Consider the following 20906-nt stretch of genomic DNA (forward strand, 5'->3'; position numbering starts at 1 on the left):
CCTATTTGTGTACTTTCAGTGGAATCAAATGATGAAATTAGGCGCAGCTCAACCCGATACAAAATTGGACGAGATTTTGAAATCCATGGGAATAAACGAATGTTGTACCCTCGTATATACGGTGCGTTGGTTATAATAAAATGGATTTATTTTGTTGTATGTATGTACATATATTAAAATTAATTTAAAATTGCAGTCGGGAACTGTAGGAAACCCTAAAGGTGTTATGTTATCTCATGATAATCTGGTGTGGGAAGTTCATGCATTAACCTTACAGCTCGACAACTGGGATCCTGGATACGAGAGCATCGTGTCTTATTTACCACTAAGTCATGTAGCAGCCCAGGTTAATATAATTCATTTCAAATTATCCTTAAATATATATTTTAGAGTTAATAATAACGCATTTCTGAATTTCAGGTAGTCGATATATATTTACCGCTATACAACGCTGTTTCGATATATTTCGCCGATAAGGATGCATTGAAGGGATCTCTAATTAAGACTTTACAAGATGTTCAACCTACCAGGTAAACCAAGTCGTTCAACCTACCATTTTCGATTACAATAATGCATTGAAGTATTGTTTTTATAATGGGGATTTGTTTTTTAGATTTCTCGGAGTGCCGAGGGTTTGGGAGAAGATGTATGAGAAGATGATGTCGATCAGTGCGTCCAATGGGCCGTTGAAGCGTGCCATCGCCGGTTGGGCAAAACAGCAGAGTTTAAATCATCACATCGATCGAATCAACGGGTAAACATATACATACATGTTATAATACAAGTATACGTATGTATATTTTTATTTGAGTGAAATTTTTTATCTGATTTTTTCGTTTTGATTTCAGCATAGATTATGTTTCATACAGCTTCTCGTTAGCCAAATTTTTGGTTTTGAAACGGGTTAAAGCCGCTTTAGGGTTCAGCAGGTGTCGTCTTTTCGTGACGGCTGCAGCTCCCCTGTCTGCTGATATCAAAAAGTACTTCTTGAGTCTCGACATCCCCCTTATGGACGTCTTTGGCATGTCAGAAGTTAGCGGAGCTCACACACTGAGTACTATAAAAGCGTAAGTACAAGTTGGTGTATACTTTTTTTAAGATATGTACCTATACATATGTAGTGTGTAGTTTTGTGAAAAGAACTGAAAATACAAATATATTCATATTTAAATAACATGTCTTATAGATTCAACTTGGACTCGGTCGGAAAGATTCTAAACGGAGTCGAGACAAAAATCGATAATCCAGAACTAAACAACGGTCACGGTGAGATATGTTTACGGGGAAGGCACGTCTTCATGGGATATCTGGGCGAGGTGAAGAAGACCGAAGAGGCTATCGATGAGGAAGGTTGGCTTCATTCTGGCGACGTCGGCACAACAGACGTGAATGGATTTTTATCCATAACTGGCAGAATCAAAGTAAATTTTCTACGATGACTATGTGTGATCGAACGAATTGAATTATTTATGTAACTTTGGGTCGTTTGTAGGAATTGCTTATAACAGCCGGGGGTGAAAACGTAGCTCCTGTTGCCATCGAGCAGCAATTGAAGTCCGAGTTGCCGTTCATTTCTAACGCTATGGTCGTCGGGGATCGCAAAAAGTACTTGTCGGTGCTACTATCTTTCCAAGTATGAACTTCCTCTCTATATGATGGCTATGTAGTCTTATGATGCTATTATTAATTTGATTATTTATCTACAGACGGAGATAGATCCCGAAACTGGCGCTCCGATTGACAAATTGAACAGTGAATCTCTACGGTGGTTGGCCAGCCTCGGATCATCAGCTACTACCGTCACTGAAATATTGAGTCAAAATGAGGAAACGGTTCGTAAAACAGTCGACAGACATTTCGTGTATATCTAATCGGTATCTGCATAGATGTAGAATAACCTAGATAAGCCATTACGTACACTTTTGGTCGGAGATGTTGTCGCCACCAACTTAGGGGTGCGGGGGGTTTAACTAACGGGGAAGTGGTGAAAAAAAGGGAAGGAACGCAAAAAAACGCAGTGGTCAGCAACCAGTTTATGTACATATGTACATGCACTGAAGTTTTATTTTATTTATAACTTTATTTTATTGGACACTCCGCGGGACAGTAAACCAAACTAATAAAGCCATATTAAGAAAAAAATATTTAGCTATACACACTATATTAAACTACAAATGTATGTTACTATAATAAAACCATCATTAACTATTACAATATTTAAACATTAGTAACTTCCACAAGGATCAATTTTAAAGCTGAAACTTTAATATTTAGTTCATTGTTTGTAGTTTTAAACTTAATGTCGATTTCTGAATTTCCTTCAGTGCCAACAAGATATACGCGTGCATTTAGAGACATCTCTGGCAGAGGTTGTCGACCGCTGTTCAATCACTGCATACAACAGTACATACATCGCGCCGATATTTCATTATATGTTAAAATACTACTATAATTGAAGACATTATATATTAATTTTTACTTATTATATGTGATGCCATCCGCCTTATTATGTTTTCTTGAGTTATTGTAACACAATTTCACTGAATACGTTCGCATTTTCGAAAAATATCAATCGACCTTCCGACTTAGAAGCTAACTAGTTACTGAGAGAGAATGTGCATTCACCAACAGGGTGATCGGCTTAGAGCGTCAGGGCGTATCTATGTATTCTATATCTATGGGTATCTGTTACAAATTTGTATGGTATTCGAAATGCCAGTTGTCGATTATGAAACCGTCAAATGTAGTATTATTATATTTTCTGTGAAGTTTTATTGGTTCTTGTAATTTTATAGGTTATGAAGGCCATCAATGACGGAATCGTAAAAGCAAACCGAGCTGCAATTTCTAATGCGCAAAAAGTGCAAAAGTTTAAAATCTTACCGGTTGACTTTTCGATTAACACTGGAGAATTAGGTAAAAATTTATATTACAATTATTTATCTATAAATAAACTGGCGAACGCTTTCATTTGTTTGTTGGTTTCAAATTCATATATGTATAATAAATATTGTTTACATTTTGTATCATTTATAATTCCATTACAGGTCCGACAATGAAGATAAAGCGCAACGTCGTGGCAGCTAAATATGAAGATATAATAGAATCCATGTATAAAGTCTAATTAAATGCACTCTCCAGTAACTGTTACATATCTGTTTCACAAAAAGAGATAGTATGCACTTTGCTTAAAGCGGGTATTAATCGGGAATTTAATCTTAAGCCTCGCACGCTTTTGTTTTGTCCGTTTGAAAGAAACAAGGATAGACAAACTTTCGGCCTAAAACTATCTATTTTTGTTAAATGAGATGTATATACATATATACATATATATATATATATATATATATATATATATATATATATATATATATATATATATATATATATATATATATATATATATATATATATATAACGCAACAGTTGACATAAACTACAAATGCTTGTGATAAAAATTCTATGATGTATTTTTAAGACAACGATAAGCCTTTTTTAATGGGTGCAACGGGACCATTTATATACCTATAAATAAATATTGTAATTTGACTGAAATATATATGTAATGATTAGCTAGGGCATTGAACAAAGTCTTCCAATTAAAATTAAATGACAACATAATTTTTGACTAAATGTGATGTAATAATAATGCAAAATTTAGATTTTTTTTTATTATCATTTGGAATCGAAAGACTGGAAATTTTATCTTATTTATGTATGTGTAATTTGTTTTTAAGTATACATATGTGTGTGTAATGAGTGCACTTGAAGACACCTTAGTAAATATGACAATAAGCACATGTTATATGTGTTACGAATGTTACGATACATATGTGTATTTTAATAGGGGTTTTTTTATTTATTTATTTATTATTGTTACACGAAAACATCATGTACACCTTTTCTCTTAATTTTTTAGACATTTAGTGAGTGCCCTTTTATATGTATGTATAGTAGGAGTCATTTATGCGGGAGAATCACAGAAGTGTGAATGCTGCTCTGGAGATGTAACCCCATGAGTCATCGGTGATGTAAAATGGGTTACGGATAAGACTTGGTCAGGGGTTTGGTGCAAGCGCTCGACAATCACCAGACAGATTGAACGACAGATAAACTGGATGGCAGCTTTAAACGCAATTCTCGTCTTCTCGAATGATACATTGTATATCAGATGACGAGTACCCTTTCGATGTGCGCAAATGCAAATATTAAATTTGAGTTGGATCTTTCTGGCGAGTTTGAACTCGCCGGGCAGATCCAACTCAATTTTAAGAATTGCATCTGTGCACATCGAAAGGTTACTCGTCATCTGATGGGCAATCTATCATTCGAGAAGAGGAGAATTGCGTTTAGTCCAGTTTATGGACTGGACTGCCACCCAGTTTATCTGTCGTTTAGTCTGTCTGGTGATTGTCGAGCGCTTGCACCGCACCGCTTGGTCAGACATTCTCTCACACTATTACGATTCATCTGCATAAGTGATTTATTATGTGTAAAAGTGGCTAGCGACATTATACGGGGTGGCCGTGACAGAATTATAAAATTGCCAAAAATATTGTTTTATATACCACTTAAGTACATTAATGTAAATCAAAATCAACAAAAAATAAAAAAAAAGTTTTTATGTATAAATAAACTTTATTTTTCTAGAAAAAAAGGAATGTTTTTTAATTAAATAAAATTCCCATACAAATACCCACATCCGTGCAATGTTGAGCTTATCACGTTAGGTATATAATAAATATAATACAAATATGGTAAAAATTTTAGTACAATTCATATTAAAAATTGCAATATGGAGCTGCATAATATTATATATAATACTTGGGATTAATTTCATATAATAATACAATTCAAAGATATGTATGTGTGCACATACGGGACGTACATATATATTATATAATACTTAATATAAGAGTGATAACTACTGAGTATTCATTTTGTTGTGAGGTAAAGACGGCACTGGCATCCCGTTGGGAGGCACGCAATCAGCTAATGGTAGAGGTTTTGCTACTCCGATGCGGACCATACCTCTCGGTGCTCCTTTGAGCGCTTGAACGGCTTGATCCAAAGTTGCATTTTCCAAGTCCTTATTGAAATTTAAACACAAAGTTAAAAAACAATACATGTCAATAGAAAATCTTACAAAGTTGTCCAATAAAATACCTGGTCGTTCACAGTAAGTAGCCTGTCTCCGGGTATTAGTCGTCCGTCTTGTTGAGCTACACCGCCAGGGACGAGTGAACGGATGACAATAACAGCGTGGGCTGGTCTCAAGGGATCTTGGTAGTCCAGAATGGAAAACCCAAGACCACGCTCTCCTTTCACTAGTTCTAGAATTCATACAAAGATAATTTAGTAGTCCATCAACCGTTCTCAAAAAATGCATTTAGAAAAAGGCTAGTAATATAAATACTTATTTATAGTTTTGGACCATTGTGGCATTACAGAAAGAACCTAATGCGTCACAATAGTCAACATAAGAAAATAATAAAATAAATAGTAGGGGGCCTAAAGTGGACCCCTGAGTTACACCAGATCTAGTAAAATGTGGAGACGATTCAAAAATACCATATCTAACAATTGTTTCCTATCACTTAAATAAGAAGACGTGGATAAAATTCCACTTCGGATAACCTGATCAGAATAGCTTCATTACTGACATGATTAAAGGCTTTGCGTAGGTCGAAGTATACTCAGTATTCCATCAATTGTCCTCAAAAAATGCATATAGAAGAAGGTTACTGATATAAATATGAATATAATACCTATTATTTGAGGTTCCGAAGACCACATGGCCAACCCGGTGAGCGGTTCCAATGAACGTGATCGAAGACGAGCTCCGACTAAAGCGTTTCCGGCGGATCCTGTCGATCCAGACGTGATGGATGAACTGTCGCTTCCGCTGCCTCCGACTCCTGCACCAGCCAAGCTACCATCCGATTTTGCTTTCACAAGAGCACCACCAGTCACAGCGGCACCGGAAACCACTCCAACAGCTGACTCGCCACCTCCGATCGTCGTGCGTGCGCAAACCAAACAAACTTGAGCCGGTAGTTCTTTGAGTATGGACACGACTTCCAAGTGATTCATACCCAACAGACGGTAGCCGTTAACCTCTGAAATAAATTCAATACATAAATATGTGGAAATTAATAAACAAATAAATGCAAAATCATATGTCATAAAAAATAATAGAACCTAATAGTTCATCTCCGGAGCGAAGTTTCGTCGATCGTCCGACTGGTCCTTCCGGCAACACACTTCTTATATAATGATGAGGTCGAACTTCTCGACCGCCTTCTTCCACATCAACCGTACCTTCCAGTGAAATTCCCAACCCGCCGCTACCTTTAACAACAACTCCTACCACGATTTCAATAGCACTACCTAAAATTGGACATTATTATATTATATAACAGATATTTTGAAAATATACAAAGTATACAGCGGGCAAATAGAAATGGTATTTATTTTTAAGAACTACTATCATATCTACATAGAATAAATGGTAAGCCAAATCTATGTCGAGGTTGTAGCAGTATTAAGAATCTATTTACAAACACGATTATATAAATTCACTTTACGATAAAGTCATAAAATACTAAGTAGAGTGGCAGCCATGATAGACAGATACATAAAGGTGACACTAAAGATGCAGACACACAGAATCATACAGCATGGCATGCCTAGATTGACTCCAACTTTGAATTGGCGTGTCTTTATGTCATTGTTAATTCGTATGATCTTATTATTCTGAAAAGTTTCTTCTACATTTCACCGTTATCGATCACTGTCAAACTGCATATGTTAATACAAGGATAAAATATCATTGGAAACACTCCGGGGGCGAGTTTTAGCCTAGATCGCCATAGCATAAGGGCGAAAATACACTGAGTGGAACGTGGTACGTGTTTTTTTTACCCCTAGCCCACACAGTCCCAAAAATCATCTCTTGGAGTGTTTTCGGTGATATTTTATCCTTGCTTGACAGTGATCGATAATGGTGAATCCCATATTTGAAGAAATGTAGGAGAAACTTGTCGGTTGCATATGGATATGCATACACGTGCGACCTACCAAACATATGCATTTTGCACGTGCAACTATACCCGAATTCGGTTTGGGGAACACCCACTGTTTACGGTCACAGCGAGAAGCCAAGGACACAAGACGTCCCATACCACTCAGTGCGTTTTCACTCAAGTCAAGTCAGGTGTGCTAGCGCGATTTTACCTGTGCACAACTGTTAAAAATAAAAACCCGTGCCGCATACTGCACTCTGTATGTCTGCGCCCTAATGATTCTGTATACGTCATTTTATTTACTAATGTATTGTGGAGATGCATACGCTTTCGTCATTTAAAGGTCAATCCAAATATAATTGGACGTGTTTGGATTTGAGGAGATGATAGCTTCCAATACAAAAATGGTAGATAGATAAGAATAATTATTGTACATTTATTTATACCAGTTTCGATTTGCCAACTGACTATGAATAAAATAAAAAGTGACCTAATATTAATTTCCACTTATTACAAATAGCATCCTCCATTTCTTTAGTGATAGGAATTTCAAATCCGGGTGCGCTTTGACCGGACGGATGTGTCAACGAAGCGCCCCGAGACAGACTTAAAGCACGGTTGGTAGTCTCCACGAGCATGTCGGGATCGTCTAAGGAATCCGGCGGTAAGTCATCCGAGCTCAATTCGTTGACTGCAAACCGAAGAGATCCTGATGAAGACTGGCCCATACCGAAAGATCTGAAATATCAGTTGTTTTATAGTACACCGATTGGTTTGATCGGATGATCGGTCCAAAATGATATGTCACCCAAGTTTGTTGAGCTGCGTCATCGGGATTTGTGTGAGCTGTGAATCCGTATCGCTGTCGGGTCGGTGAAGGTCGAGGAATGGATTGATTGGGGGAGCGGAAGCCGGTGATGGTCTCAGTTCATTGGCTGCGATTGCTTGTTGCAATTGTTCGAATTTGGGTCCGCGAAGGTATCTGGAATGTAAAACAGTCAAAGATTTTAAACTTCTAGCTCCAGTGTATTGTGGGTATAGGTATGAAACTAATTAACATTAGTACTAATGAAAATGTATTTTTAAATGTAGCTTCGATCCCGTGCTAATCTTTAATGCCGCTGATCACACTTGGCTATTTGTGACTCCAAGTCGATCGTTTCCTATCAGAGATTGCCAATTTTTCTGATTTCACTGTTGAAACGGTTTCTCCATCAAATTGACAAAAACCATCCTACCCACTATGTCACAAATATCTGAATATTGTTTATGTACAATATGTAAAAGTTCATAAATGCATCTATGGATTAATTAATTAATTGTTAATTTCGTGTTCTTCAGAATCCCGAAATACAGCGATTTAAGGCGCATTGGGGTTTACCTGTTAGGCCTTTCTGGTATATATCTTAGTAAAAAAATATAATATATATAAATAAAATATAAGAGAATATATTTTGCCTTCACAGAGCCCCCAAAACTGGTGCGCCCGGGACACCAATATCCCCAACTTTTTGTTCCGTCACTGCATATGTGTATTAGAGAGTTCTTCTGAGTACCAGTTATTATCTTATACCGTTTTTTTAAGGTTGTTGAACAAGACTCGAATATATTATACCTTTCCAAGCTGAGTGATACGGTGTTACCGCTGCTGCGCAAAGCATCCACAGCACAATGGTTGGATCGTCCGTGAAGACTGGCTCCGTCTACTGCAACTATTCTATCGTTCACTCGAATGCGCCCGCTTCGTGCAGCTGCACTTCCAGCGGTGACTGACTTCACAAATATTCCAGATAGTTCCTCTTTCTCGCAAACATATCCTGCTATAGTAATTCCAAGTCCGTTTTCGTCCTTTTTCAGTTGGACCGTGAACTTTTCAGTCTCCGGCAGTTCCATTTCGATACGGTCTGAAAATTGAAATCAAATTAGACACATTTGAGAGTTGTAATACGTTCGCTACCAATTGAGACGGAACATACCGTTTATCATCACTCCAACGTTATCAGAATCTTCAGTGGTATCTGCATCGTATAAAAACGATTTCTCCATGAGTGGAGGCGTCGGAGATGGAGTGGATTGAGCGTTGAATATTTCCGGAAACCCGGCGTCCGTCAAGTAACGATCCAAAGCTTCCAGATCAGATAACAATCTGTAGAGTGACATTAATTATAATAATGAAGATTATACTTTGACAATAAAGGAAACTTTACAGTTATTGACTAACTTATACTAATATATTATATCGACATAGCATATTATTAGCCAGCAGCATATTTTGGTGGTTCCGTTAATGCTAACCACCGAGAGGTTGCCAGGTTTGATACCGTAGGTTGACTTCAATTGAAAAGAATTTATTCCGAGTATTATCTGTAGTGCTGCTGGTCAGAATTGTATATGTGAAGTCGATCGTTTCCTAACAGAGTTTGCCAATTTATCTGATTTCATTGTTGAAACGGTTCCTCATCAAATTGGCAAAAACCATCCTACCCACTATGTCACCACTATTTGAATATGATTTCAAATTTATAATCTATAAATTTATATAAGCACAAGTTTAGTACCATACATATGTAGATGTCGTTCAGGGGCAACACGAAAACGGCATCATGGGAAAATATAAAATTGGGTCCATGGGCTATGCCGCCTTTCCCAAGTATGTAATATAATAATGTATAAAAAAACGGACGCGATGTATGTTTGTGGGTATGTATGTATGTGGCGGATGCGTGGACAAGTATGGAGATTTCAAAGAAACAAATTTTAGAATACCAAGAGTATACTTTATGCATAGGGATGTGGCGTGATGACCAATCGTGTCGAGGAGATGCGGGGAAGCGGGTTAGAGAAGAAGTGGAGACCTGAGCGTCTGAAATGTGCTCATGATATTAAGAGCTTGAGTTGGAACAAGTGGCATTAGCGTCAGATGCGCAGCAGCGTACACACATCCACGAAGACACACACTATGGGCACTCGAATGTGGGCAAACTCAACGTGAGCACTCGAATTTTTAATAATAATTACCTTACACTATATTTATATACTAGTGGTTTTACCCGGCTTCACTCGGTATTTGTAATATAAACTGTTTAAACATGGCTAATGTAATAGTAAACATTCATTAGTTTTTTTTATTAAATTTATTTGAATCGAAAAAAAAAATAATATTCAACGATATCGTCGTCATAGAAACTTGCTCCCACCCAAACCTTACATAGTTACAAAGTCTCTTTCGAAATTATATATATTAGATTTTATTATATTATAGATATTATTTTAATTCGTGTATCAATTCCTTTCCAAAGACATTCATTGAAATCAACAGGCACAACACTAGTAAATAAATAAAATAGTTAAAGTGGTCAGAAAGTGTGGCGAAGAAAAACTAGGTAAGAAGATGAACGCTTTACCGTGTCGGTACAACAGGAGCATCTGAAAGAGTGACAGCTGCAGCTCCTGCAGGGTCTGCTGGACGGGCTACTACTAATCTAACATGAGTACCACTCCTTCTTAAAACTCCAGCAACTTGTTCAGAGACCATCTCTACTAATACAACCTGTTGAAATAATACAATGATGATATAGTACTACCAATCAAACATCAAATAGTAGTTTTATTCAAGTATATAACACATACGTCTCCTATTTGAAGTATGTGATCACCAGATTTCAATCGACCGTCTCGATCTGCAACACCACCTGGTAAAATCGTCTTTACGATAACTCCACTGGTGCGGGCACCAATTATACCTTAAATAAATACAAAAAATCATATAACACATAAACAAAACATTATGATACTAGGAAGTGGACTCATAAAGCAACATACCGAAACCTAGTCCAGTGCCATCATTGACGAGATGAATCGCTTCTACTTGTGCCCAATCAGACGGTAACAGAGGCGGAGCAGAAGTTGGTAGCGGAGGAGGGATTCCTTCATCTGCTCCACCTCCACGCGCAACAACCAATTCCACCAGTCCTCTAGCTTGTTGAAGAATGCTGATAGCCTACAAATAAGACACAATACAAAGTCTATTCATATTTACATGCTGATTTAACTACTTAAACCGTTTGCCCGCGGCCGTCTTCTATGGAAGCTTTGCGCGACAAGTCTGTAGCGCGGCTGTCTTCCATAGAATTTCTGAACTTTGCACGGGATTTTGAGCCTTATATGCGCCTATTTCAACTGTTTTAAGGTTCAAAATTGGTTGAATATATTACTGAGAGTTGAATGCCATATATTCAATTTGCTTAAAGTGAATATATACCAGTCAAAATTAGTGGTTTTGTGGAACCATACTGAAACCTCGTTTATGGGACGTCACGTCTGTTGAACAATGGCGACGATACGTCTCAATTCTATGAAGAATGATTATTTGACAATTAAGGCAAAACTACGAGATATATTATGTATTTTATTGTTTAAAATAATACTTTATGTGTTAATTAACATATCTGGTTACTTGAGTAAATATTAAAATCTGTATTTAAGGTCGAAAACTCGATTACTAAATTCGCGAAAAAGGTGCTGCGTACAGGGCTTGTTCGCTATATTTATTGCCGCGGGCAAAGGGTTAAATACATACTTGTTGATGAGATATACTGGTATCTATGGGTTGGCCGTCTATGCCTAGAATCCGATCGGAATCTTGTTGTGCTCCTAGCACGGAATATCCCAAGCTGTGAGGAGGAGACAGCTGAGGCACCCTTTGCTCTTCTTCACCGTCCAAACCACCATAAAGACCTCGGGCTTGCAATGCTAGCTCTCCTACAAAAACAAAACATATGCAGTATAAAGAAACGTGTTTTGAATTTTTAAAGATGAAGAAATGATCACAAAGATGTGACTATGCATTTCAACTTTATAGGTCAGATTTAACATTGCGTCACTAAAGAATTGGATCTGGTATATGTATGAACTGTTTTGATGGTTATGAACAGGTCTTATAGTTATTATTGATAAACCGACCAGCTGGGGTTATGTCGAAATCTCCAGGTAAAATCGAAGGATGATGAGAGATTTGTGTCGCAAGTAACGCCATTGAATCTTGCAGTGTGACGACGCTTCTGAACACGGGATTCTCCAATAGTCCCAATATCAATGCAAAGTCGTCAGCAGTAGCATTCTGAAAATATGATAAAGTTAATATATTTATGATATCTTTTGATGCTTTTATTTGTTTCGATTCATGATAAATACCTGTAGCTTGATATCATCACTTTGGTCGATGGCCGTTTTGATGCTCTCCAGTTGCTGAAGCGCGCTCGATATGTCGGCGTTCAGATGCATGGTGACTGGCTAACTATTCAATTCTGAAAATTTAAATTAATACCTAGTATTGTATATTGTATATTCTGTTTATGTGAATTTTTGTTAGAATGGACTATGAACTAATGCTTATCGGAAGAATTGATATGTATTAAAATAACTTTCCTGAGGCAATTCAAAATTAAAAAAAATATCGCAGTATTTCATACATAGTAATAATTTTGATTAATTGTATAAGAATTCGATTGGAATGCATCACGGTTAATTAGATTAGGCATGTGCTATTATTACGGACTGGGTCAAGATCTGTGACATTGAAGTTACCTGTCGATTTGGTGATTATATTCAGGACCAGAAATATTTAATATGGGGGCGTAGGCTTCAACTGAATACCTGACACCTGTCAATAGCAGATGTTGACACAGTACTCATCTCAAGTCCACTACCAACAGAGAAATGTTTCAATAATTCGAAATTCGAAATAACATATGGTAAATTCCCAATTATGCAAATGATTCAAACTGATTCTCTTTTATTTATTTACTATACAAATCTTACGTAAAAAATATGATGAAATCTTTTAATTGTCAATAAAGTAGGAGAAACAACAATTGTTGACCGATTGGAATTTAAAATCAAAATATAAGAAACCTGTAACTTTAATGACTGACTGCTTTTGTACCTTCAATAGTTTTACTGTTCATTACTTATCGATAGCAATGTGATAGTTTGCTAAATAGTCAACAGTTGTTGGATTCGATTTCGGTTGTGATTCTCTTACTATATGTATATATTTAATGGGCACCCCTCACGGGACCGAAAGTGAAACGCCCGAAAACGCAAATATCGGAAGTCAAAGATCGAAAATCGAAAGATCTTAAGTCGAAAGGTCAAAAAAAAGGGTGCATGGTAAACAGTAATATGTATATATAATATATATGAGTGGTATGCGGTGAAATTATCTCTTTTTTTGTCATACAGCCTTGTTTAATGTGCGCGCGCAAAATACGGAAGGAAAAGCCTGTTCCTCTTGTTCCTGTTGTATCCTGCTCGCGCAAATTAAGTGAGTATGTACGACGGGGGGGAGAGTCCCTTTTTTTATCTTTCGACTTAAGATCTTTCAATTTTCGATCTTTGCCTTCCGATATTATCGTTTTCGGGCGTTTCACTTTCGGTCCCGTGAGTTAGACTCATATTAAATATGGATTCACCTTACGGCACACAGTCTGAGATGATGAAGACTCGAAAAATGATAAAATGACTGATGTGTACAAGCTCTAAAGGTCTGACCGCACTATACGGCCGTCGACTGCTGCAGCACGACACAACACGGCAAAGTTGATACAAAAGGCAACTCTGCCGCCTGACGCGTAGTGCGTTATATCTCATACAATTTCATACAAACAATATTTGGCCGCACGCTGCCGGTCATGTCGCAGGTGCATAGTGCGGTCAGACCTTAAGATTAGGAGTGGGACGCGTGTATGAGTAAATTACACGCATCACGCGTACTTGTCCCGTATTATCCTCCAACCTGGGATGTTCTCCTGGTACGAGTTCATATTTTTTCCGTAAGGGCCACCGATTTATTATCACGGCTATTTTCAAGAAAAAAGAAAAATACCCAAATCCTATTGGTCAAATAATACATTCCAATCAATATGAATCATGTATTTTGAAGGTTCATAATGATGCTATTTGATCAATAGAAATTTAGATTTAGAATTTCCCTATTGCATCGACTACTGAAATCCAGGGACTTAATTTAGGGGGGGGGGGGAGGCAAACTCTGGTCAATTTGTAGCTGTTTTTTTATAAAGCCCTTTTTTTTTAAGAAGCTTCTGATCGACATTTTGAACTTGTTGCATTTTCTGTTTCTAAAATGAAATATAGATCAAACACCTTTTTTAAATAACCGAAAGACCATATCGAAATAAAACTCGATACGATAAGCGTTCCTCTTGCTTATTATTTAAAAATATATTGATGAAACAATTCGTGAAATATATACCATACGGTTCAGTGATTATTCCGCAAAAAGCGATCTCGCGCAAGTCACTAAAATCTCGATCTCGATCCCAAAAACTCAATCAATCGAAAGCTTCTCGCGCGAAATATTATACCAACGAGAGGTCGAGTGCCAGATGTTCCGTGATCGAGATTTTAGTGACTTGCGTGAGACCGCTTTTTGCGGAATAATCCGTTGACCGTACGTACATACATACATAGATGATGTGCGAGTTTTGTATTATATTAATTTGATATTATTAATATGAAACTCTATTCATAAAATACGATATCATTCGGTTCATAACGAAGCACATTATTTTATTATCAGATTAAAGTTTTGTGTCGTAAAATTTACATTTGTTGCACGTAAGCATTCCTATTTCCTACGGGAATGTTTCCAGGAAGTGAATGACCTCATTGGTCGCCGTCATTATAGAAGTGGGTCGACTAGTAAATGGTTCAGTCTGGGGTTATCAAAACAGATCACGCAGCTTCAACATCTGTTTATCACATTTTTTTTTGTATTGACGCTTTATTCCGCAATGTTTCTCCACAGAAACATCTCGAAAGAAGTGCTATTCTTTGTTCTGCTGAGTCTTTTACGATGGAGCGCTTCCGAAGAAGTCGAGGAGACCTACGACGAATTGTATCGGAGGGGAGTCGAAAATTATTTGGATGAAAACTGGTCTGAATGCATAGTCGATCTGGAGGCGGCTCTCGCTAAACACAAGAGAGTCCTGACAGCAATAGCCGACTGCAGGATGCAGTGTGCAAACAAGGAGTATGATTATCTCAATCAGCAAAACATAGAGGACTTGCATTTCTACGAGAAGATGATAAGGAAGACTCTGTGTTTCATGAAATGTAAAAGATTGAATTACGAAGACGTGAAGTTCAACAAAGCACCCGATGGTAAATCTTTAAGGGACATTGAAAACCTTGAGCCGTACCTTTACATTCAGAATTGCTACTACAAAGACAACAACCCACAGAAAGCAGCATCGGCTGTTTTCACCTACTTAGTTCGTCACCCGGACAACTTCGTGGCTAAAAACAACTTAAAATATTATCTGACTTTACCCCGTGTTAATCCTAGAGAGGTGACTAATTATGAAACTGAAGAATTTTACTCACTGTACCTCAATGCTGTTAATTCATATGGCGGTGAAGATTGGGATCAAGTAATCGCCTATATGGAGGAAGCCATCCACTCTTACTTTGCTGCCGACGAACGTTGCCGAGTCCTATGCGAATCATCGTTCGATCAAGGCTGGTTGCCCGATTTTACAGCATCCGTTTCGAATCATTTCACATATTGTCTCCAGTGTAAACAGGGTTGCAGTGAGAAGTTGAAAACTTTAGACGGAGTGAAAGGTGATGAACTACTCGGAGACTTTTATAACTACTTACAGATGGCTTACTATAAGGCTAAGAAAGCTCCGGAAGCACTCCGTAGCGTTGCCAGCTATCTTTTGATATACCCCGCCGATGAGGAAATGTTACACAATAAGGTATTATACAGCAATCGAAGAGACGATGCACCGATAGAACCACGGCCTGAGATTGTGTATTACCTGTCGAGGAACGCGTATGAGAAGAAATTGTTGAAGTTCATCCATGATGAATTCAATGCAGAGATAGCAGCTAGTAGAAAATTGGCGAATAGTTTTGATGCTGTTAAAGATAACGAAGTTTTACCAGCGATAGGTGTTAATAAGACAATTAAACTAGACAATAATCCATTTCAAAAGTATATTTCTAAAAATGCTGAAACTGTTCCTTGATAATTGAATTTTGTGTGGAAAATGTTTATATATTCCTTCTCTTGTCCAACCATTCATTTTTGTTATGTACATATTTTTTTATTGATGAAAATAAAATAAAATTTATGAATATTTTTTTATTTTTTATTCAATCACAAATAAATGGTACAACTAAAAATACTTAATTAAAGGAAAGACTTTTACTTTTTTCCTACTTTAGTAACACTTACGAAATTTGCTTATAAACAATCACAATGCTTGAAATTGGTTATCAAATTTTGTCAGATTCAAATAATAATGCATTAAAAAAATGAAGAGTTCTTGTACATATGTTTAAAATGAAGCATGAAAGATCAAATCCTACATAAAAAAATACATGCTTTAAATTATAAATATACATTTTATTAAAGTGATTTGAAGTTTTATTTTATTTGAATATTCATTTTTTATTAAATTTAACGTCACGGATTCTACCACCCAAACCTTACATACCTTCTTTTTTCATCACTTAAAAAATATGTAGCCTTATATTGGTAGCTCAAATATTTAGAAAAAAAATCTAATGCTAATTGACAAATATTCTTGTTGAAAGTACGATGTTTTTTTATATTTTCTAAAAACTTAATAATAAGTAACATAATAACTAACAAGAAAAAAAATATATAGAAAAGATATTGGAAAAGAAGAATTTCAAAAGTAAGTTTAAGAAAGAATTCTAGCTTGTTTTTAAAAATATACTAAATTTTTTAGAATATACTTAATTGTTGGGAAGATTATTTCAAACTTTAACTACACTGTTTGAAAGGAAGGAAAAGAAAGGAGTGTTTTCATTGAACGTAATGAGTTTGGACATAGGACAACTATGATTATTTATTATTTTAAAGACTGCGATTGAGTCGCCTCTTATTTTTCTTGTCTCAAGTGTTATTAATAGTCACCGGAGCCTGAGGGGGCCGTGTATTGTTCAAAGGTTGTAAATGCATTATTAAAGGTTTGCCGAACAATGTATAGCACTGTGACTATCCTACCTCTAGTTATTAATATTAGCCAAAATATTTTTTAATTTTACTCATAAAACAATTTTCATATCAATCAAAGTGCCAGGGCGGCGACCTGGCTCAAAAATAAGTACCAGGGCCGCGACCTGGCCCGACTATACCACTGATTAGATGTATATATATATATATTTGTATGTAGCTAACTTATGGAAAAATTTAGATGGGTTTTTTACCCCTACTTATAATAGAATTATACGTGAAGAAGTATCATATATATATATACATATATATGTATAATATTATATTCCTCAGATAGTACATAAATGTTAAACCCCTTATTGGTTCTAAGAAAACCAATCTCCACTCGATTTTATCGTTTCTTTTTCATCAAAAACGCCATACCATGAGACCTGAAATGTTTGTCAAGTTCGACGTTGTTATCAAAAGTTTCCGGACATTCCGGACACTGAAAATTAATTTCTATTTCTGCTTTTGCTGCTGGCTTCCTCCATTTCCTTCTCTTCTTAGCGCCGAATCCAGACCTATCCTCCTTTTTAATAAAACATTTCTTGTCTTCTATGTAAACCTCTGCATTCACGATGCTGTGCTTGGCTTCTAGATGAGTAGCAAATGCAGATTTGTAAGTGAAGCAAAGACCGCATTCCATGCACTGATATACCGTGCATTCATCACGATGCGTTATAATATGTCTATAAAATATGACATTGTTTAGCGTCTTGAACGCACATAGTGAGCAATTGAAGACTGAAGAGTTCAATCCGGAGACAGGTGATGCTACAACATTCGCGATGGTACATCTCTTAGTCTGAGGTCTGAGTCTCTTTTTAGGTTTTGTTGGAGTAGTCTCCGGAATTACTACAACTTCCTCTATAGAGGGAATTGTGGATTCTTCGACACTACTGCCGACATCTACATTCTCCATTTCGCTGTCTGGACTGCTCGCAAAATTCGGATCATCAACCGCTTCCGAGCTCGGATTTGTCTGTTCAGTAGACAAGCAAGCTTCTCTTGAATACTTAAGTCTGGTTGCCTTATCACGTTTTCCCATCAGCAAAGCGTTCTTGTGAAAATCAAAACATTGCATGTTTTGTTTGTACGGCATACATTTACCGACGTGTTTCTTCAGCTGGCGGATATTCATGACGAAATGTTTACAACCGGGACATACGTATATGTATTTGACTTTAGTAGCATGCGAGAAATGATCTACAATGTGTTCGGAAACGTTTTCTTTTGCGAACTTGCAGTTGCAGACTGTGCAATGGTAGACTGCGACAGATTGGAAAATTCTCTCCTCGTGCACCGATTGGCAGTGCGACTTCAGCTCTTCGGACGTCTCACACTCCAGCGCGCACAGCAGGCAAGTGAAATAGACTTTCAAATGCTTTTTGAAGTGTGTTTGTATTTCTTGTTCGCGGAACGAAGATGTACAAGAGTCGGCTACACAGTTGACGTACATGATCCGTGAATAGTGGAAACAGACGAAGGTCATGTGACGTTCCAGCATGTTTTCTATAGGGAAGACCAAGCCACATTCCGGACAAATGTGAGGAGTTTCCTTAGCGTGAGCCTTTTGATGAGCGATCAGCGAGCATTTGTTGGGCAGGATGCGTTTGCAGTGGTGGCATGTGTGGTCGAACACTTCGGAATCGTCTATACGTTGATAATGATGCGAACGGATGACTTCAACAGATTTTTGAGTAGTCTCTTTGAACCTAAATGAACAGATTTGGCATGAATCGCTTGGATTAAATGTAACAATGTCGATGGGATCCTCGGAGATCTGCTCCTGATCTATATTTTCGACAGAACAATCCACAATGGTTGCATTATCTTCTTTCGGTTCATCGTCAGACGACAAAATTCCATATTTCTTCAATAGATCAGTGCCGTCATTCAGATTATTACTGGTAGCTAAATTAGTTTTCATCATTTCGATCGGTAGAGGTTCGATGGTGAAGTCTGACAACGAATACTTGAAATCTTTGTTTTCGTGCGACTCTAAGTGCATAAACATCATGCATCGATTCGTGAAGAATAGTTTGGTGTTGCATTGCTTGCAAAAGAGAGTTATTTTTACACTCGCCCGATTTATATGACGTTGGTAACTAGATTCTAAGGCGAATCTGAAATAAAATGAGTTATTATAATAAAAGCTTTGTATTTCGAATGTTACAATGTTTTTTGACTAACCTATCACCACATATACATGGGTACGTTGTTGTGAATTCTGGAGGGCATATATACGTGTTTGTGACCTTTGAAAATATGAGCTTCTTTACCATTTCCTCCATGTTGTCTGAAAAATATAATAACTTAATTAAGTATTATTCATATATAAGTTTGATTCTATTTGCCTAACTACGTCCATACAAACAACTAACAATCACACTGTGAATGATGATAGCATAAATATGTCTCATATTACTACTATTAGTATGAGTGTTAATAACAAGTTGTTCAGTTTTGCTTTCTTAAGAGGACTGTATACCCGAAACCTTAATTTTATTGCCGTTCCTTTCTTCGATATATATATTGAGTGAATGCGACAATATATATCAATATATATATTGAGTGAATTCGACCAGATAATACGGATTTTAAATCAACAAAATCGAGGTTTCGTATTCTCCAGTTTTCTCCTCCGAAACTGGACCAATTTTTAAAAAAATTTCATCATCGGTATGAGAAAGATATTTTCTATGCAACTGTGCGCGTATTTTTTTTAAAATCGACCGATAAACAAGCACGCTGGACTCTTTTCGTGGGTGTAAAAAAGAGGCGATTTTATAGATGTTTGGGGGCTCCTAGCTCCTATAAAAAATAAAAGCACAGATGCATGCCAATGGTGGATATCCATAGCATATTAAAAAATAATTTTCTAGTGCCATAATTGAGGAAGGAAGAAGTGTAATACGTTTGTATGGACAAGGCTTATTATATTTTTAAACATAAAACTAAGGCTTATTATATTTTTAAACTTCATAGTTTAAGAAGTGTTCAAAGCATAACCAAAAACTATTATTAAAAAATAATAATCATATATGAAAATTCTAAAATATTTAGCCGTAAATAATCTAATATATAATTTCGAAAGAGACTTTGTATATATGTATTGTTGGTTCGTAACTTTGTAAACAAGTAAAAAATTTCCATGAATATGTGGGGACGGGGGGACGAGCCTTTGCCCTCGGGGCGCGCCAGGGGTGCGCCGGAGATGAAGGCCTGGGGCGCAGGCCCGAGGCGCGCCAGGGGCGAAAGCCTGGGGGTATATCGGGGGCGAAGGCCGGGGGTGAATCCGTGACGTTAAATTTAATAAAACAGAAACAAATGAATGTTCAAATAAATTTGAATATAACAAGACTATTCAAATAAATTTTTTACTATGAGATTGGCCATTTTTAAGCGGTTTATATTACAACTGCCGAGCAAAGCCGGGTAAAACCACTAGAAAGATATAAAAATTAAAAAATCGTTACGAACCAGTTGAAAGTTTGTTTTTCACTTGCAATAGTTAGTAACAATGCATTAGTTAATAATAGTTAATAACAATGCGTAGTTCCCAACCCGATCTGTCAACGATAAGCGTTGGATATGGAAAGGTCTAAATAGGATTAAATACGGCCTCAGACAAAATATTTTAAGTTGATGTCTTTCAAAGATTTGGGTGGGTATTTATTTATCTACATCAGTGGCGGCTCGTGAAAATTCATAGAGGGAGGGCTACATAGATTAATCGGTTTGTAACTAACTCGTTGACCATACCAGTTATCAAATGCAGACAAAAATAGCATGCATATGTATTATACTGGGAGATTTGCAGCCCT

The 20906-nt window shown here is 36.8% G+C and overlaps 4 protein-coding genes across 6 annotated transcripts in view; 2 read left to right on the forward strand and 2 right to left on the reverse strand.

Moving 5' to 3' along the window:
• Nucleotides 1-4699, forward strand: part of LOC143915241 (very long-chain-fatty-acid--CoA ligase bubblegum-like) — a 37895-nt gene extending 33196 nt beyond the window's left edge. The window contains exons 7-17 of one of the 2 annotated variants that reach the window (XM_077435790.1): nucleotides 20-121; nucleotides 197-346; nucleotides 421-530; nucleotides 614-754; nucleotides 849-1067; nucleotides 1187-1421; nucleotides 1493-1633; nucleotides 1707-1832; nucleotides 2796-2916; nucleotides 3048-3068; nucleotides 4419-4699. In XM_077435790.1, the coding sequence (XP_077291916.1) occupies nucleotides 20-121; nucleotides 197-346; nucleotides 421-530; nucleotides 614-754; nucleotides 849-1067; nucleotides 1187-1421; nucleotides 1493-1633; nucleotides 1707-1832; nucleotides 2796-2916; nucleotides 3048-3068; nucleotides 4419-4675 (1623 nt within the window). In that variant the 3' untranslated portion in view covers nucleotides 4676-4699. Of the gene's footprint in view, nucleotides 1-19; nucleotides 122-196; nucleotides 347-420; nucleotides 531-613; nucleotides 755-848; nucleotides 1068-1186; nucleotides 1422-1492; nucleotides 1634-1706; nucleotides 1833-2795; nucleotides 2917-3047; nucleotides 3268-4418 lie in introns of those variants that run through there. The other variant, XM_077435791.1, reaches the window with a different exon arrangement.
• LOC143915240 (patj homolog) lies at nucleotides 4623-12737 on the reverse strand. Of its 2 annotated transcripts, none has more exons than XM_077435789.1 (15): nucleotides 12612-12737; nucleotides 12219-12321; nucleotides 11988-12144; nucleotides 11605-11786; nucleotides 10848-11025; nucleotides 10656-10768; nucleotides 10430-10575; nucleotides 9002-9171; nucleotides 8641-8929; nucleotides 7834-8007; nucleotides 7516-7763; nucleotides 6202-6390; nucleotides 5769-6119; nucleotides 5167-5333; nucleotides 4623-5089 (listed from the first exon to the last, which is right to left on the reverse strand). In XM_077435789.1, exons 2-15 carry the CDS (start codon nucleotides 12306-12308, stop codon nucleotides 4925-4927), a joined length of 2619 nt encoding a protein of 872 aa, XP_077291915.1. In that variant the 5' UTR covers nucleotides 12309-12321; nucleotides 12612-12737; the 3' UTR covers nucleotides 4623-4924. The 2 variants fall into 2 exon arrangements, with proteins under 2 accessions (XP_077291915.1, XP_077291914.1); XM_077435788.1 differs by having other exon boundaries at nucleotides 12219-12331.
• A 1644-nt stretch (nucleotides 12738-14381) lies between these two features.
• LOC143916262 (cartilage-associated protein-like) lies at nucleotides 14382-16699 on the forward strand. Its single transcript, XM_077437295.1, has one exon. It carries the CDS (start codon nucleotides 14840-14842, stop codon nucleotides 16079-16081), a length of 1242 nt encoding a protein of 413 aa, XP_077293421.1. The 5' UTR covers nucleotides 14382-14839; the 3' UTR covers nucleotides 16082-16699.
• LOC143916261 (zinc finger protein 532-like) lies at nucleotides 16210-20695 on the reverse strand. Its single transcript, XM_077437294.1, has 3 exons — nucleotides 20563-20695; nucleotides 19273-19378; nucleotides 16210-19205 (listed from the first exon to the last, which is right to left on the reverse strand). The coding sequence occupies exons 2-3, from the start codon at nucleotides 19371-19373 to the stop codon at nucleotides 17429-17431; spliced, it is 1878 nt and encodes a 625-aa protein (XP_077293420.1). The 5' UTR covers nucleotides 19374-19378; nucleotides 20563-20695; the 3' UTR covers nucleotides 16210-17428.
• Nucleotides 20696-20906: the final 211 nt, after the last annotated feature.

This window comes from Arctopsyche grandis, chromosome 8 (assembly GCF_051622035.1).
Source record: "Arctopsyche grandis isolate Sample6627 chromosome 8, ASM5162203v2, whole genome shotgun sequence".
In the NCBI taxonomy this organism is placed as follows: Eukaryota; Metazoa; Arthropoda; class Insecta; order Trichoptera; family Hydropsychidae; genus Arctopsyche; species Arctopsyche grandis.

Excerpts from the sequence above, each read along its gene's own strand:
- LOC143915240 (XM_077435789.1), bottom strand. The coding sequence starts at position 12,308 with ATGCATCTGAACGCCGACATATCGAGCGCGCTTCAGCAACTGGAGAGC. Across the intron at positions 8,008-8,640 it reads GTATCACTCAGCTTGGAAAG|ATACCTTCGCGGACCCAAAT; the intron begins GTATAATATATT and ends TTTACATTCCAG. Across the intron at positions 6,120-6,201 it reads CTCCGGAGATGAACTATTAG|AGGTTAACGGCTACCGTCTG; the intron begins GTTCTATTATTT and ends AATTTATTTCAG.
- LOC143916261 (XM_077437294.1), bottom strand. The coding sequence starts at position 19,373 with ATGGAGGAAATGGTAAAGAAGCTCATATTTTCAAAGGTCACAAACACG. Across the intron at positions 19,206-19,272 it reads CCATGTATATGTGGTGATAG|ATTCGCCTTAGAATCTAGTT; the intron begins GTTAGTCAAAAA and ends ATTTTATTTCAG.
- LOC143916262 (XM_077437295.1), top strand. The coding sequence starts at position 14,840 with ATGTTTCTCCACAGAAACATCTCGAAAGAAGTGCTATTCTTTGTTCTG.